At 45.2% G+C, this 18,081-nt stretch overlaps 1 protein-coding gene across 1 annotated transcript in view; it reads right to left on the bottom strand.

Annotated features, from left to right (window-relative positions):
* Positions 1-18,081, bottom strand: part of poln (polymerase (DNA directed) nu) — an 82,372-nt gene that overhangs the window by 62,742 nt on the left and 1,549 nt on the right. Inside the window, exons 2-15 of the mRNA XM_090213369.1 lie at positions 15,083-15,125; positions 14,514-14,687; positions 8,198-9,043; positions 6,521-6,702; positions 6,311-6,423; positions 6,073-6,215; positions 5,264-5,332; positions 4,847-4,907; positions 4,593-4,657; positions 2,046-2,129; positions 1,872-1,967; positions 1,726-1,782; positions 1,555-1,611; positions 1,088-1,153 (exon numbers count right to left, since the gene is read on the bottom strand). Coding sequence (XP_090069495.1) covers positions 1,088-1,153; positions 1,555-1,611; positions 1,726-1,782; positions 1,872-1,967; positions 2,046-2,129; positions 4,593-4,657; positions 4,847-4,907; positions 5,264-5,332; positions 6,073-6,215; positions 6,311-6,423; positions 6,521-6,702; positions 8,198-9,043; positions 14,514-14,687; positions 15,083-15,125 — 2,056 coding nt within the window. The remainder of the gene's footprint in view (positions 1-1,087; positions 1,154-1,554; positions 1,612-1,725; positions 1,783-1,871; positions 1,968-2,045; positions 2,130-4,592; positions 4,658-4,846; positions 4,908-5,263; positions 5,333-6,072; positions 6,216-6,310; positions 6,424-6,520; positions 6,703-8,197; positions 9,044-14,513; positions 14,688-15,082; positions 15,126-18,081) is intronic.

An 18,081-nucleotide genomic window follows, 5' to 3' on the forward strand; every position in this document is an offset into this window, starting at 1 on the left:
ACATAACATTGAAGGTTGTGTGTGGTTGCCACCCATTCTATAAAATGCGTAACGGTTCCGTATTTAACTGAAAGAATAAACGTTTTGTTTTCTTAATGATAGTTTCTGGATTTGACCATATTAATGACCTAAGGCTCGTATTTCTGTGTGTTTATTATATTATAATTAGGTCTATGATTTGATATTTGATAGAGCAGTCTGACTGAGCGGTGGTAGGCAGCAGCAGGCTCGTAAGCATTCATTAAACAGCACTTTCCTGCGTTTGCCAGCAGCTCTTCGCAGTACTTGAAGCACAGCGGTTTATGAATTTAAAGATTCAGGCTGGCAATACTATAGTGCCTATAAGAAAATCCAATAGTCAAAGGTATATGAAATACAAATGGTATAGAGAGAAATAGTCCTATAATAACTACAATCTATAAGTTCTTAGCTGGGAATATTGAAGACTCATGTTATTTGAACCACCAGCTTTCATATGTTCTCATGTTCTGAGCAAGGAACTTAAAAGTTAGCTTTTTTACATGGCACATATTGCACTTTTACTTTCTTATCCAACACTGTGTTTTTGCATTATTTAAACCAAATTTAACATCTTTCATTATTTATTTGAGACTAAATTGATTTTATTTATGCATTATATTAAGTTAAATTAAAAGGGTTCATTCAATATTGTTGTAATTGTCATCATTACAAATATATATATATAAACATCGGCTGATTAATCGGTATTGCCTTTTTTTGGTCCTCCAATAATCGGTATCGGGATTGGCGTTGAAAAATCATAATCGGTCGACCTCTAGTTCGGACAAGAGAGAGTAGCTTTTCTCAGCAAAAATACATCAGACATTAGAGTGTGTGCATAAGAGAGAGATAGAGAAAGAGCGAGAGAGGGAGAAAGACAGAGAGCGAGATGGAGAAAGAGAGAACGTTTGAAAAAGAGAGCGTGCGAGAGTGAGAAAGAGAGAGAACGAGAAAGAGGGAGCGAGAAAGAGAGAGCCTCAGTGTTGAAATTAAGCCAAGGACATTGCTGAGGAAAGGGATGGGTTGAAAGGATGAGTAACCCTGCGATGGAGGATGAGGGACTCACTGGGTGTTTGGCAGAGATTCTTCCAGTCACTGCACTGGTCTGGTACCATGTGGACGAGATGAAGTTCTTGGGGACAGAGACAGAGAGAGGGAGAGAGCAATGAAAGAGGGAGGACATAAAGAGAGGGAGGAGAGGGAGAGAAGCGGGAGAGGAAGAGAGCAGTTCAGCATGTAACAACCAACCAAACATCAAAAGTCTCTTTGTACATGTCATTAAGAAATTCCAAAGAACAGACTCAAAGCTACATTTCCTTACAGAGCTTTTGCAATAAACAAAAGCTTCAAAAGACAATTAACTAGTACTGCCCTCTAGTGTTTGTTTTAGGGAATGAAGAAGAGATAGAAAGGTCCCTCCATTTAAATGTTTTTACTCCTGGGCCCCTTATTCACAAAGCTTGTCAGAGTAGGAGTGCAGAAGATCAGCTACTTTAGAGATGCTTTAGTCCCAGCCTGAGCGTCTGTGCTCACCTTACTCATCATACAAGACAGAACCCCGTCGACGAAGGTGGACTTGATCTTATGAACCTGGGGGTAAGAAAAAAACACACGCAAAGTCATATAGTAATGTAGTAATGTGAGCAGATACCAATGAATCAATCAATCAGTCAGTCAGTCAAACATATTGTGTTCATCACTGACCTGTCTGTATTCGAGAATGATCTTCGGCAGGGGGTGCAGGTCCTGGAGCTGCAACAACTACACACAGAGAAGAGAGGCGTCACTACCTCATACTACTGAAGGGCAATGCAAATGTGTGTGTTTGTATCAGCGAGTGCATCTCTCACAACAGCCTCAGATGTAGACTGCTGTTGTTTGTTGAGAGTCTTGGGGAGCTTCTTGTTTTCACAGCGCTCCTGCAGACGCAACTTTTCAAACAGAACCTGTAGAGAGAGCAGGATTAGGACAGCACACACACACACACATAGTACCTATAAACACGCCTATACACACACACTGACCGTCCTGAGCTGGGTGCTGCTGGACACTAGAAACATCTGGCCTGCTGCCTGGTGGGCCTCGTGCTCTAGCTGCTTCATCTTAGTCTGACAGGGAGGGGGGGAGAGAGAGAGAGAAAGGAGGGGGGAGAAAGAGAGTGGGGAGGGGGGAGAGGGAGGGACAGAAAGAGGGGAAGAGAGGGGTGAGAGAGGGGGAGGTTGAGAAGGGGTGAGAGCTGGAACAGAGAGGGGGAGAGAGGGGAGAGAGAGAGGCGGAGAGAGAGGATGGGAGAGAAAGGGGGAGAGAGAAGGGTTGCTGTGAGGACAGGGAGATAATCGTCAGTACAGGGACTTATCACTGCTCTCTCCTAAACCTCGGGCAGAGCTGGGCTAATCTGACTGCTATACACACTCTTCAATGTCTGTGTGCCAGTATACGTGTGCCAGAGTGTGTGTGTGTGTGTTCTCCTATGTTTGATGTATTTCATCTACGTTCTCGAAATCAAACAACACATTCCACCAAAGGCTTTCCCTCTGGCTTTCAGACAACACAGCACAATAGCGTGTGTGTCTGTGTGTGTGTGTGCGTTGCTTCTGTTCTCTTTTTCTGTTTCAAAGCATATGGTAATCAGTTATTTTATCTCAGAGAGAGATGCAACATGTTCTGTTGTTAAGAGTGTCCTTTCATGTTAAGAGAGAGAGACAGACAAATACATGAAGACTCAATTGCCATCCAATACCTCTATTGGCTCCAGCCACCCAAGTCATAGATGGTTCTCTCTGCTACCGCACGGCAAGCGGTACCAGAGCGCCAAATCTAAGTTCAAGAGACTTGAATAGCTTCTGAACAGCTTCTACCCCCAAGACATAAGACTCCTGAACACCTAGTCAAATGCCTACCCGGTCTATTTGCATTGCCACCCCCCTTATTTTACGCTGCTGTTGCTACTCACTGTTCACTTTACCCCTACCTACATGACTATCATTTGTTTTTCAGGACAATGACCCAAAACACACCTCCAGGCTGTGTAAGGGCTATTTGACGAAAGGCAGTGATGGAGTGCTTTATCAGGTGACCTGACAGCCAAATTAACCCGACCTCAACCCAATTGAGGTGGTTTGGACCGAGGAGTGAAGGAAAAGCATATGTGGGAACTCCATCAAGACTGTTGGAAAAGCATTCCTCATGAAGCTGGTTGAGAGAATGCCAAGAGAGTGCAAAGCTGTCATCAAGGCAAAGGGTGGCTACTTTGAAGCCAAATATAAATATATTTTGATTTGTTGAACACTGTTTTTGGTTACTACATGAATGAAAATGTGTTATTTCATAGTTGTGATGTCTTCACTGTTAATCCACAATGTAGAAAAGAGTTTAGGTATGTGAGTAGGTATGTCTAAAAGTTTGACAGGTACTGTACATACTACCTCATTTACCTCGACTAACCTGTACCTCCGCACATTGACTTGGCACCAGCACCCTCTGTATATTGCCTCGTTATTGCTATTTTATTGTTACTCTTTCATTTATTTATTTTTTACTTTAGTTTATTGTGTCAATATTTTCAAAACCTATTTCCCTTAAAACTACATTGTTGAAGGGCTTGTAAGTAAGTGTTTCACGGTGAGGCGTACACCTGTTGTATTCGACGCATGTGACAAATAACATTTGATTTGATATACTGTCAGATATCTGAATTAACATTTTCCTAATTGTCCTCCTGCAGTGGGGAATGTACATCTAAAACGTCACTTTGTTATGTCACTCTCTCTCCCACTTTACTCTCTTTTTTTATTTGTCCCTGCATCTCCATTTACCACCCCTCTCGTCCTCCCTTCTGTTTCCCTCCTCTCTCCGTTTTCTCCCTTTCTCTCTGTCAGTCTTCGGTGCGTCTCTCCCTCGCCTCCTCCATGAGTCTCTCCCTCCCCTTTTTCTTCTCTCTTTCTCTCTCCAGGTCTCTGTCAGTCGTTTAAAAGCACTGTCTGTTTCAGTTAGACTTGTAATGTGCTTACACTGTGTAGGTGTCACACACACACACACACACTGAAAAACAAACACTTCGGTTCAGAATATGATTATGTTAGTACTTCTCCATTCTCCCTTGGAACTTATTATCCCTAAATCATTCTCTCTCTCTCTCTCTCTCTTCCTCCCTCTCTCTCTCTCTCTCTCTCTCTCTCTCTCTCCCTTCCTCCCTCTCTCTCTCCTCCTCTGCATCCTCATCATATGTTGTGTGTGGGTCGTCGTGAGAAACAAAAGAAAAGTTTGGTTAGTATTCTGCTGGATTATCACAGCAATTTTTAATCCGTGCGTGGTGTGCACGCGCACGCTAGCGTGTGTGTGCGTGCGTTAGTGAGTGTGTGTAAGACGGCGATGCTCATTCCTACTGCAACACTCCACCCTAAAGGAAGGAAACAGACAGACATACTCTCCTTTCTATTTATAGAGCACAGCAAGACACAGGACACACTCTCCAAACATCCACCTACTGGAGGCATCATGGTGTGTGTGTGTGTGTACTACTTAAACCCTCTGTTTTCTCCCTTTTACAGTACTGTAATTATAGTTCTTACCCCCAGCATCTCTGATGTTGTCTTTAGGGACTCCGTGTCCACATGGATCCTGTGGCTCTCCATGGCTTAGAGAACGAGAGTAGCATGATATAAATAGTAGCAGAGTACACATACATATAGGCCTAGACAGAATGTCAACTGCATTTCCTTGATTCCTCATGTCCTTCCTGCTTGTCTCCTTTCACCTCTAGTTATAGGAGCTCAGCATGGTCAGGTCATAGGATCGTGATGACCTCTCAACATGGTGTCCTTACCTGCCAGCACAGGGATCATAGTCAGCTCCATGTTAGAGTACAGCTCCCACAGACCTTGGCTCTGGATACACAGAGAGACAGTAAGGTAGGATGTGTGTGTGTGTGTGGGGTTTTTATCATTTTGTTTACTTGACAGCTACCTACACAAATAGCTAGCTAGAATAAAGTGTTAATAAGATACAAATTAATTAAAAGACTTAAATGCAATACAAATAAAGACCTGAAATCCACAAAAGTCCCAACAAGCATAGTAAAACATGGACAATTCTCCCTTGTGGCAAAGGGAAACTAGGATTTTGAATGGAAATCCCCACGAGGACAGGAGAACAAAATGTGTTTGTGTATCAGTGTGTGTGTGTGTGTGTGTGTGTGTGTGTGTGTGTGTGTGTTCTCATGGATCCTCAGGGAGGGACTGACCTGTAGTTTAGAGCGTAGCTCCATATTCAGCTGGTAGAGCAGAGACAGACTGGAGATGACCTGGTACACCTGACAGAGAGAGATGGGGGGGGGGGGGGGGGGGGGGTACGGGCTGGTGTAGGGTATCATTTTCAAGACTAAATTGATCCCTTACATTTTGAGGCAGAGCTATTTGCTCATACTCCGCTGCGCAGTGTCTCTCTGTACAGCCGTGCCTGACTAAGATCATAACATGGCGTTAGAGGTGCTTCAACCTCGTCAAATGTAAGGAGTCGACAGGAGAGATTATATCGATCACAGAAAACAGTAATGTTCTGTGAGTTTGGTCAGAGTTTCGAGTGACGAAATGTAGCCGGCTAACAGCTCTCTCACGTCTCGTAGTCATTGAGCAGGCGGCCCGGCGGAGCCGTTGCTGTGGATACTCACACACGCAGGGAAGAGGGGGCCGTGCAGGGAGCAGGGGACGGACAGAGGAGCAGCTAATGGATATACTGACAGAGGAAGTTATTTCTGATTTCGGGTACGGCCGGGTCTTCAATTTGGCAGGAGCAATGGGGCCCGGGTTGGGTAGGGCCTGAACATCGCGGGCATGGGTAGAGCTTGGGCCTAAATTTCATGCTTGTGCAGGGCTCTAAATAAAGGACAAAATGAGAGATCAGTTGAATTAGGTGTGGTGATGCTGGGCTGGAAATAAAGCCTGCACACCGTATCGATATTCTGGACCAGGATTGGTGGTGTCTTCTGCTTCAATGGCGGAATTGATGGCCGGTGTGCCAGAGAGACTAGTTGTATTGTTTGGTGCTACAGACCTTCCTTGCCCCCAGGGCAGGTGTGGGAGTTCTGAGGGGTGTCCTACAGTGTTTGGTGAGCAGGTTGGTGAAGCAGGAAGAGGGGTCAGCTGGGTCCAACAGCCAGGCTGCAACCTGGGGGTCCTGGACGCGACAAGATGAGACTGGGGGGGGAATGAACACAACAGAATAATGTTGTAATCCCAAATCCCAACAGAGCTCAGTTGGAGGGAGTTCTTAACAGCCTTATCAAAGTTACATTGTTTCCAGTGTAGGTCTGGTCTGTAGTGCTGCAGTGCTGTACGGAGCAGGTCTTTGGCCTTGTAACACACCACCAGTTGAGACCCTGACACTACCTGCAGCAGCATCTCTCTACAGGACACACAAACACAGGGAGGGACGCAAATCATCAGTGGGATTTTCACCCCCAGACTTGTACTATGTAGTGCACCTATCCTCCCTCCCATACCTATTGAAGAGGTCTAGGTTGTGGTCTTGGTGGCTCTGGGCCCATGCAGGTTTCTGTTCCAGTCTGAGGTAGACCAGACTGTCTCGTTGTGCCACCCCCTCCTCTGGTCCTGGTACTGGTCCAGTCTGGTCCAGATCTCTTTTCAACATCACCAGCACCCCACACACTGACGGACTGAGCTTCTACGGGACACATAGACAAGAGAGCAGTTAATGTCAGTGAATATGGCCAACCAGCATACTTACGTAGTTGCTGCAGCTATAGGACACACACACAGACAGACTGAGGGTCTATAGGACACACAGAGAGTAGACATAACAACGTAAATGCAGTCCGTCCCAAATGGCACCCTATTTCCTATATAGTGCCTATTCCCTATAAGCCCAGGTCAAAAGTAGTGCACTACGTAGGGAATGAGGGTGCCATTTGGGACACAGATTAGCCTTGCTTGCCAGGCTTACAGCAGTAGCACCACTACATCCAGGTGATATAGCATAGCACAGACGAAGTACAGAGGATGAGTATAAATAAGTTGCGACACTCCACTATTGTATGACTGTTCCAACGTGCCGCTGAAAAGGTCGAAAGCTACAATTCATTTTGCGATACCTGAAAATACTGCAGAGTAATGCAAGGCCATTTGGTAACGTTGCGAACAGGAAGTTGGATGCTCACATTTCGAGCTACAAAGGGATATTTTAATCAGAACACAAATCAACATGATTTTCCACTTATGTCGGCTGTAGTTGATTCAACAAGGCAGTTTTGAGATATTTAGTTCCCTTGACCTAATAGTCATGTTTGAACAGTTATTGTTAGTATTTTCAGTCAAATTAAAGTGTTCTAGTGCCTGGAATTACTTTTAGAGCAACATTTTATTAGCATGTTACACAATACTTTGGTAATTGTATTTAAATTGCATTGCAACGAGCTGAGATGTTTTGTCACTACTGTACACAAGAGGAATAGTGACTGTTCCTAATCATTCCATTATTATGCAATTATAAAGCAATGTCTATGTAACAATGTAGTAATAACAAAATGACATGTCTAGTGTTGTTACATAGCTATTGTATCACCCTATGTCTCATTATGAAAATGTATTTCAGTCATTTTGAAAATGCAAAAGTGGTCTACTCTAATGTTGAGATGACTCCAAGTCCCTCACAAACACATTTCTACATCTAGCTAAATGCCTGTTTGGTTTACGTTTCTATTACTTTCCATTACTTAGTTCATATTGTTTAGCGTGTCTTTATTTATTTTTCTTCAATCATTACGTATTTCATTCGAGGATATATGTGCTAATGATTGTACATATTTTGACTGATTAAAGTAACTGTTGTAGTTTCTTTTTGGTTCTTCATCAAATAAATATTTGGTCGGTTTTCAAATAACTTGCATATCAAATGACTTCAAATATGATTTGTTTTTCTGAAAAGTATTCAAAATATTTTAAAATATTGGTTTATATGTTGTATTTTCTAAGACCTGTATTCGGATATCAAAGGAAATAATTGCCATTAGTTGATTGGTTATATTTGACCACCTTGAGTATTTGAAAATTTGGGATTTCTAATAAGCTACTAAATAAAAACTATTCTGCCCAGGTCTACTGGACTGAGGTTAGAAACATTGCTTTTGACTTTCTGGACTTTCTTTGACTTTCTTGCCCACCTGTTCTGGGTCCATCTGAGTGGTTCCGTCCTGGTACACCATGGTCAGAACCAGCGCACTGGCCTGCCCTGCCTCCTCCAGCACCCTGCCTCTCTCTTCAGGACTCAACTTCCCAGCATCCCTTACTCTGGGGTCAGAGATCATGGCTGTAGTCAGACAGGTTTTGGATTGGTTGGACTGGGCCCGGGGGTCACCGGCACCGCTTCCCCCCTCTGGTTCAGTTTCTGGGGTGAGTTGACACTGGTTAGGTCCAGGTTTGGCCCGCTTCGGCTTGGGTGGTTTGGGGGTTTTGGAGGATCTATGCTGAGGAGTGTCTGAACTAGAATGGTCCCTGGTTGATTCAAGCCCCCTCTCCCCCATTGGGACCCCCTGTCTTGGCCTAACTGGGTTGGCTGGGGGTCGATGTGGGGGGTTAGGGATTAGAGCAACACTCTTGGTTCCCTCAGTCTTGTGGAGGGTCTTGGTCTTGGCTCGGGGGTCTAGGCTAAAGGCTGGGGTCAGGTCTGGGTGTTTGGGGGTTTGGGTTTTGCACCACTCCTGGCCCCTTTGCAAGGTCCTTGCTTTTTCCTGACAGGACTGAGGGGGTTCCCATTTCACCGGCCGCCTGAAAAGGGCGATTTTGGGCAGAGGGGTGCCGTGTTCACTTTTGAGGGAGAAGGTAGGGGTCAGGGGCGGTTGTTGGGCAGAGAGGAGACGGTGATGGCCGCTGCTCTCCTCCTCACCACTAGTACGTATAGAGGTCAGGCCGGACCCCAGCCCTGCGGCCCTTCCATGCCCAGCAAGAGAGGGGTTGTTTAGTGCAGGATCTATACTCAACCCCCTCTCTCTGGAGCCTCCATCACCAGCCTTCACAACATAGAGAGAGAGGAACAGAAGAGAGAACAAGAGAAGCATTATTCCAGTCACAGGAAGCGATTCATTCTGAAACTTAAAATAGACTGGGCTCTGATTCTATTACTACTACAGTCAATGGTTGCGACCCAAATGGCACCCTATTCCCTATTTAGTGCACTACCAAATCCCCTATATACCACACTACCTTATGGGCCCTGGTCAAAAGCAGTGCACTATGTAGGGAATAGGATGCAATTTGGGGTGCAGATTAGATGAATGGAGAGATAAGTGTGAAGGCTCAAGTCCAGAAGGATGGTGATTAAATTCTCTGGTTACAGATAATGAGCATGAGTAGACTGAAAATAAACCTTGCTATTCTCTCAATTCCTTCCACCTGTGAGCAAGAGAGTGTGTGTTTGTGTGTGTGAGTGAGTGAGAGACAGAGAGACCGCAACAGAGAGCCAGATAGAGAAAGAAAGTGAAAGGATGAAGAGCCAAAGAGAGGAGAGTAAGAGAGAAAGAGAGTGGGTGTCTAGTTGCGTTAACAGAGCAAACCTGTCAGTCCCAGACAGTGCTCTCTACAGCACAGCTAGTCCCAGACAGTGCTCTCTAGGGCACAGCTAGTCCCAGACATTGCTCTCTAGGGCACGGCTAGTCCCAGACAGTGCTCTCTAGGGCACAGCTAGTCCCAGACAGTGCTCTCTAGAGCACAGCTAGTCCCAGACAGTGCTCTCTAGAGCACAGCTAGTCCCAGACAGTGCTCTCTACGACACAGCTAGTCCCAGACAGTGATCTCTACGGCACAGCTAGTCCCAGACACTGCTCTCTACGGCACAGCTATTCACAGACAGTGCTCTCTACGACACAGCTAGTCCCAGACAGTGCTCTCTACGGCACAGCTAGTCCCAGACAGTGCTCTCTAGTCCACAGTTAGTCCCAGACAGTGCTCTCTACGGCACAGCTAGTCACAGACAGTGCTCTCTACAGCACAGCTAGTCCCAGACAGTGCTCTCTACGGCACAGCTAGTCCCAGACAGTGCTCTCTACGACACAGCTAGTCCCAGACAGTGAGTCCAGACTTCCCAGTCCAGAGAAAACAGGTTAACCGCCATCTAACCTTCCAAGTCTCTCTACTCTGCACTGGAACACCAGCATTATTCAAAGGAAGAAACTCAATTTTTAATGCAAAGTGAGTGCAGAGTTCGAGTCAATGTGTGTGTGTGTATGTGTGTGAGTGAACTGAATTGTGCTCTAGGGAATATAGGACTGTAGAGGTAAATAGTCAGCCGGAACAGTGTGTGTGTGTTCTACCAAGAGAACATCATCAACTGATTCAGCTCTCTAGGGAGAGCTCTGCTCATTTCCTTGTAAACAGAAACGCTTACTTGCTGACACTGACACACACACACACACGCACGCACACACACACGCGCACACACACACACAGAGACAGAGAGAGACATACAGTAAATAGACTAGAAGGCCCGATCGCCAGGCCTTTTACTTTAGTACCCAACTGGGAGTCATCACTTCTCTTTCCTGTGGTGTGGTGTAATACTGCTGAAGTCTTCCATTTCCATGGAAATGAAGGGGAATGAGCATTTGGGGAATTCTCTCTATTTCACTCCCCTCACCCTCTAGGGTGCGTCCCATATGGCACCCTATTCCCTATGTAGTGCAATACTTTAGACCAAGACCCATAGAGCTCTGGTCAAAAGTAGTTCCCAAGATCAACCTTCCCCAAGTTCTCCATGTCACCCCGCTCCTTCGCGCACTCCACTGGCTTCCAGTCGAAGCTCGCATCGCCTTCAAGACCATGGTGCTTACCTACGGAGCAGCAAGAGGAACTGTCCCTCCTTACCTTCAGGCTCTGCTCAAACCCAACACCCCAACCCGAGTACTCCGTTCTGCCACCTCTGGTCTCTTGGCCCTCTGACCCCTATGGGAGGGCAGCTCCCGCTCAGCCCAGTCAAATCTCTTCCCTGTCCTGGCACCCCAATAGTTGAACCTGCTTCTCCCTGATGGTAGGACAGCAGAGTCCCTGCCCAACCCCCGAAAACATCTGAAACCTCTTCAAAGAGTATCCATAATAACCCCACAGCACCCCCCTGCCCGTAAAAAAAGAAATAAAAGCATAGCAACCTGTCATCAGCATCTGCCTCCGAGGAGCATCCCTCAGAGTTGAGGCCTTACCCCAAACTAGTTAAGAAAATTCCATATTGTATTCGTCTCTGTTGTTCATTCAGTTAAGCCTGTACTCGATTGAACTAACACTCGCGCTTGACTATTTTCAGATACCCATAGACTTCCAGTCATTGCGCCAACTTTCTTCATACTGGATACAGAGAGATAAAAAGGGTATCCATAAGTTCATCTGACTCTGAGGAAGTAGATGAAGGGCCTCATTGCCAAAATCCCAAAGTATCCCTTTAAGATGAATGCACTAACTCTGGATAAGAGCGTCTACTAAATGACGAAAATGTTACATTTAGGATGCAGCAAAAGGGGTTTCTGTGAGAGGGACAGGGGGTTGAGGTTTCAGTGGTTTTCTGCACGGTAGCTAAATACCAACTATTACAAGCTTACATTTCTCCAGGTCCATCCCTCACTGTTCAGCACAACAAATGGTGTCTGGGAGGCCATTTTGTATTGTTTTTTTGAATTACGGACTGCAGATAAAACATTCTATTATGTGAAGCAGTATGGTCCTCTGGCTGAAGCGGTAAAATACCTGAGTGTCGTTGTGATGATTAGTAGCCAGGGGGGTCTGTCCCAGACAGGTGCCCCGCAGAGTCGGGGCTCTGAATACTCTCCCACCCTCCTGAGACGGCTTCGGAATGAAATGTCCAGCAGCTAAGGGTTCTGGAAAAATTACAAATAAATATGCGTTCTCTCTGCTTAAAAGTGTGTGTGTGTGTGTGTGCTTCTGTCTGAATGAGTAAATGTGTGTGTGATTGCGTTTGAATATGAGACCTGTGTCTGCATATTGAGTGAGGTCAGCTAAACTCAGACGCATTGCTCAGGACTGATATTCTGTCACTACACTACGCTGTTCTTGACTGAGCATTTCACACAACACACACTTCCTGTGTACTGAAACAAGAGCAGCCCAGATTTTGTCAGCGTGTTCAGACTGGCCCTTTATAATTGCTGTATACTTGTTCACACTTTTTATTTAATCAGCACTGTGATATATGAGCTCACTGGGGCCCTGAGTTTTCCCTAGTCAGGCCTTGTGGTCAGGGGAAAACTCAGGGCCCTATAGATTGCTGGACATAGCAGCGCTGCCCATGGCACAGATCCAGGATCAGCTTAGAAGGAAAATGCAAAACTGACCATAAAACAGCATCTATGGACAACTTCATTGGGTAACTACTGACTGAAGTGCTGTACCGCCATCTAGTGGCTTATTACTAAAGTGCAAATTTGTCCAGCATATAAAATCCCCAACATTCCGCTCTCATCTATTGTACTAAAAGGCAAGCTATCTATCCATGTCCTAAACTAGCCTGTGTGTGTGTGTGTGCGGGTCCTGTCCTGAACTAACCTGTGTTTCCTCCACTGTTCCTCTGTGCAGCTGTCACCAATGGCCCATCCATGTTCCTTCTCTCTTCTGGGTGACTATCCGTCTCTGTCACCCCCTGGCCCTCTCCATCCCTCATCTGCCCCAGTGAGGGTGACACCTTCCTCTGCTGGTGGGGTTTGGTACTACTCCTGCTGTTCTTCCTCTCCATCTTTTTCTTCAACCCTCCTTTATTGATGTCATCCTTTCTCTCCCTCTCCACTCTTCCCCCCATCTCTCCACCCCCCATCCCTCTCTGGTTGTCAGTAGTCATATCACCGAAGAGCCGTTTCCTCTTAAAGGGGTCTCTCTCGCTGAGGTTCTCCCTTGGTCCTCCTCCTGTCACGATCTCCTCCTCTGACTGGGCTGTGTCTCCATGCAGCGTCCCCTGCTGATCAGCTAACCCAACTACACACGGGCTTTCTGTGCTGTCCCTGTGGCCCCCAGTGACGTCACCCTCATTGAATAGCAGTTTTTCTCCAATGCCATCCCTCTGTAAAGCATGACTTGCTCCAAAGCCATCTCTCTTCAGTGAATGACTTGCTCCAAAACCATCTCGCTCCATTGAATGACTTGCCCCAAAGCCATCTCTTTCTACTGTGTGACTTGCTCCAAAGTCAGTCTCCAAACCTTGACTTGCTCCAAAGCCATCCCTCTCCAAAGCATGACTTGCTCCAAAGCCATCCCTTTCTACTGTGTGACTTGCCCCAAAGCCATCCCTTTCCAAACCTTGACTTGCTCCAAAGCTATCCCTTTCTACTGTGTGACTTGCTCCAAAGCCATCCCTTTCTACTGTGTGACTTGCTCCAAAGCCATCCCTTTCTACTGTGTGACTTGCTCCAAAGCCATCCCTCTCCAAACCTTGACTTGCTCCAAAGCCATCTCTTTCTACTATGTGACTTGCTCCAAAGCCACCCCTCTCCAAACCTTGACTTGCTCCAAAGCCATCCCTTTCTACTGTGTGACTTGCTCCAAAGCCATCCCTCTCCAAACCTTGACTTGCTCCAAAGCCATCCCTTTCTACTATGTGACTTGCTCCAAAGCCACCCCTCTCCAAACCTTGACTTGCTCCAAAGCCATCCCTTTCTACTGTGTGACTTGCTCCAAAGCCATCCCTTTCTACTGTGTGACTTGCTCCAAAGCTATCCTTCTCCAATGCACAACTTTCTCCAATATCATCCTCCATTCTTAGTTTAAAGCTCGGACCACTGTCCATGTCCTTCATTGTGAAGTCCTCACTCTCTGGTGCAGGAAGTAACAGCCCTCTCGCTGGTCTCTTTTTGTCACAGTCTGCCTTCTCTTCGGCCTTGTAAGCTCTCTGAGGTGGAGGCAGTACTATACTCCCAAACTGCCATTTAGTAACAGGCACTGGGGCCCGACGGTCAGCATCTCCTCTACCAGCTAAGGCTACTTCAATGGGCTTGGCTTTAGCCAGCCTCTCTCTTTGGTCCTCTGGGGCTATGGAGGTTTCTTCTTGGCTACGTTCAGGGCATTGCCATTCCCCATCTCCACTGCCTAAGTCCCAGCCTTCACTTTGAGTTTCTAGGCTTATTACGTGGTTCTTTGGGGCTACGCTAACATTAGCTCTGGAGAATGGTGGTCCACAGGCCCCAGTTGGCTTCTCTCTTTGGTACTCCACTCTGGGCAAGGGTGGTCTGGAAGGGCCCTGGTCTTCCAAGGCGAAGTGGAGTGAGAAGGTGGGTTCTGTCTCTTCAGGAGCGCTATGGGAAAAGACCAAAAGTTATCAGTCAACAGAGAAAATGAAAATCTGTTCGGAGATAGTACCTCTCCGATTCTTAAATTAAAAAATCCCCTACTGAACCCGAGCTTGATGCATCCGTCACTCTGAGGAGAAATAAGAATCTAGGAGTACTAGCGGCTAGTTGTTGTTATGTATTAGAAAGGTGCTTAGATACTCACTCTCTCCAGTGAGGCTCGTTTGAGGGCGTGTGGAGGGCCAGAGGGTACCTCATTCTGTGGGTAGAAGAGGAGGCAGAGTCCTGGGACAGTGCTGGGGTCTGAGAGTAGTCCCTCTGGGATGCAGCATCCCATGAGGAGGAAGACTGGGAATAGGACTGGGGTCTGGACCAAGGCCTGGTACACAGCACAGAGAAGGATATTACAATTTATTTCTATGTTTTGTCTCTTTTACATGTACTAAAAATACATGCACAGAGAAGGATATTACCATTTATTTCTATGTTTTGTCTCTTTTACATGTACTAAAAATACATGAACAGAGAAGGATAGTACCATTTAATTATTTACAGGACAGTTTCACAGACACAGATTAAGCCTAGTTTTGAAGCATTTTTATGGAGAATCTCCATTGAATATGACATTTGTTTGTCTAGGACAGGGATGGGCAACTTTAATGGGGCTGGGGGCCACAAAAAAATATTAACTCATCATGAGGGGCCGCAGTTGCTCGCAGGTCTGCGTATCCACATCCACCCCCACCCCCCTCCAAGATTTGGATAAATCTTTACTTGATCTTGGACATGAGGACTTGTAATTTCTTCCCGAGACAAGCTGAGTAAAAAAACACAGAATTATCAGCTTCCATTCAGTCAGCGCATAAAAACCGCTTCGCCAGGTCAAATATACACACTCCTTTCTTGAAACATGAATATCTTATCACGTATTGAAACCTGGGATTCCTACTTTACTAGTAACAGTACTGTCCTTTACTTTCAATAAAAAATATCCTCAAAATGTACGCATTTCCTTGAGTCGCTGGTAAGGAAGAGTGAGGGAAATTGTTGGAAAGTTGTGCCCTCACTATTAGTAAGGGGAGAGAGGGGGATTTGTAACAGTTTTTATATCTATTATAGACATGTTTGCACAGTGGCAAACCTATTGGACCTAGGCTACAGTGTGTGACAGGCTCGTGATGCTGAAAGGATAACAACCGTAATACCAGGGCACTTATGTAGGAGAATGTACTTTTTGCAGTGGTGGGAAAAGTACAGAATTGTCATACTTGAGTAAAAGTAAAGATACCTTATTAGAAAATGACTCAAGTAAAAATTAAAGTAACCCAGTAAAATACTACTTGCGTAAAAGTCTAAAAGTATTTGGTTTTAAATATACTTAAGTTTAAAAAGTAAATGTAATTGCTAAAATATACTTAAGTATCAAAAGTAAAAAATAAAAGTATAAATCATTTCAAAATCATCATATTAAGCAAACCAGACAGCACAATTCTCTTTATTTTTACATTTACGGACAGCCAGGGGCACTCCAACACTCGGACATCATTTACAAACGAAGCATGTGTGTTTAGTGAGTTTTCCAGATCAAAGGCAGTAGGAATGACCTCTTGATAAGTGTGTGAATTGGACCATTTTTCAGTCCTGCTAAGCATTCAAACTTTTAGGTGTCAGGGAAAATATATGGAGTAAAAGGTACATTATTTTCTTTAAGAATGTAGTGAAGTAAAAGTGACCAAAAATATGAATAGTAGAGCACAGATACCCCAAAAAACACCTTAAGTAGTACTTTAAAGTACTTTTTACTTAAGTACTTCACACCTCTGATTTTTTGTAATACAAAAAAGGCCAGTGGTGTAGTGTATGCTACATGCAGATATACGTCCTATACCCACTTTGTTTTCATATTGCGTATATTCACTTCTTAACCCTCATTTATGCATATTCAAGTAGTGTAGTTGTATATAATTGATCAATTATGTAGTAGGCTATCTACATGCAATCTACATAGACAAACATTGGCAGTAGAATGGCCTTACTGAAGAGTTCAGTGACTTTCAACATGGCCCCGTCATAGGACGCCACATTTCAGGTCGTCAAATTTCTGCCCTGGTCAACTGTAAGTGCTGTTGTTGTGAAGTGGAAACGTTTGGAGCAACAACGGCTCAGCCGCAAAGTGGTAGGCCGCACAAGCTCACAGAACGGGGCCACCAAGTGCTGAAGCACATACAAATCGTCTGTCCTCGGTTGCAACATTCACGACCGAGTTCCAAACCGCCTCTGGAAGCAACGTCAGCACAAGAACTGTTCGTCGGGAGCTTCATGAAATGGGTTTCCATGGCCGAGCAGCCGCACACAAGCCTACAATCACCATGCGCAATGCCAAGCCTCGCCTGGAGTGGTGTAAAGCACGCCGCCATTGGACTCTGGAGCAGTGGAAACTTGTTCTTTGGAACTCTTCACCATCTGGCAGTCCGACAGATGAATCTGGGTTTGGCGGTTTCCAGGAGAATGCTACCTGCCCGAATGCATAGTGACAACTGTAAAGTTTGGTGGAGGAGGAATAATGGTCTGGGGCTGTTTTTCATGGTTCGGACTAGGCCCCTTAGTTCCAATGAAGGGAAATCTTAACGCTACAGCTTACAATGTCATTCTAGACGGTTCTGTGCTTCCAACTTTGTGGCAACACTTTGGGGAAGGCCCTTTCCTGTTTCAGCATGACAATGCCCACGTGCACAAAGTGAGGTCCATACAAAAATGGTTCGTCGATATCGGTGTGGAAGAACTTGACTGGCCTGCACAGAGCCCTGACCTCAACCCCAGATTGCCTATGGAATTAATTGGAACGCAGACAGCGAGCCAAGCCTAACCGCCCAACCTCACTAATGCTTGAGGGTGAATGGAAGCATATCTCTGCAATGTTCTAACATCTAGTGTAAAGCCTTCCCAGAAGAGTGGAGGCTGTTATAGCAGCAAAGGGGGGACCAACTCCATTTTAATGCCCATGATTTTGGAATGTTCGACGAGCAGGTGACCACTTACTTTTGGTCATGATGTGTATTTCCTAATCGAAATGTACAACTATTACTTTCCATTGCAAAAAAACATTTCACATTTAGCACACAAAGTAACCGATGATCTAAAGTTTAAATGCAACCATGTTTCACACACAAGTTATTTTCCAAGAGATGGCTAACAATAGCAAGCAAGCTGCAATTAAAAATAACTTCCACTCATACGATGATCATTTGAAAGTTAATATCTTAAAAGTTATTTTTGAAAAGGGAGAAGCTAACAAAACATCCTCTTCGAATAACACCTGCTACAGCCCCTGCAAACAAGCCTAAAGCAAAAGCTGGCTAGCTAGATCTTGGGAAAACTACTCTTTGGTATTGCAGTGAGTTCTTGGCCTTCCAGAAGGCAGACGTTTCCATAAGCTTTTGTAAAAACGGTCCCAGTCAAAAAGTGATGAGTCCACTGTCACTCCAAAAATGTTGCCCTAATTAATACAGTTGAATGGCAGAGGCTTATTATCTAGCTTCTGGTGGCCTAGCCAATGGCTGACTTAGTTAGCTAGATTTATTTCCCCAGAGACCAAAGAAACATTTTATTTCAAATTCAGTGTTAACGGTTTCCTTTCAAACAAAAACTGAAGAGATTAAATCAGAACATCATTGAATGTAATAATATAAAAGCCCTCATTGTTCCCCAGTGTTTGGGTTCGTAATCATTTGTAGTGGCTCTATTTGGGCTCAGTATGCCTTTTTTTTTTAAAA

Source organism: Oncorhynchus mykiss, chromosome 21 (genome assembly GCF_057628025.1).
Source record: "Oncorhynchus mykiss isolate SJ-2025 chromosome 21, ASM5762802v1, whole genome shotgun sequence".
Classification (NCBI taxonomy): Eukaryota; Metazoa; Chordata; class Actinopteri; order Salmoniformes; family Salmonidae; genus Oncorhynchus; species Oncorhynchus mykiss.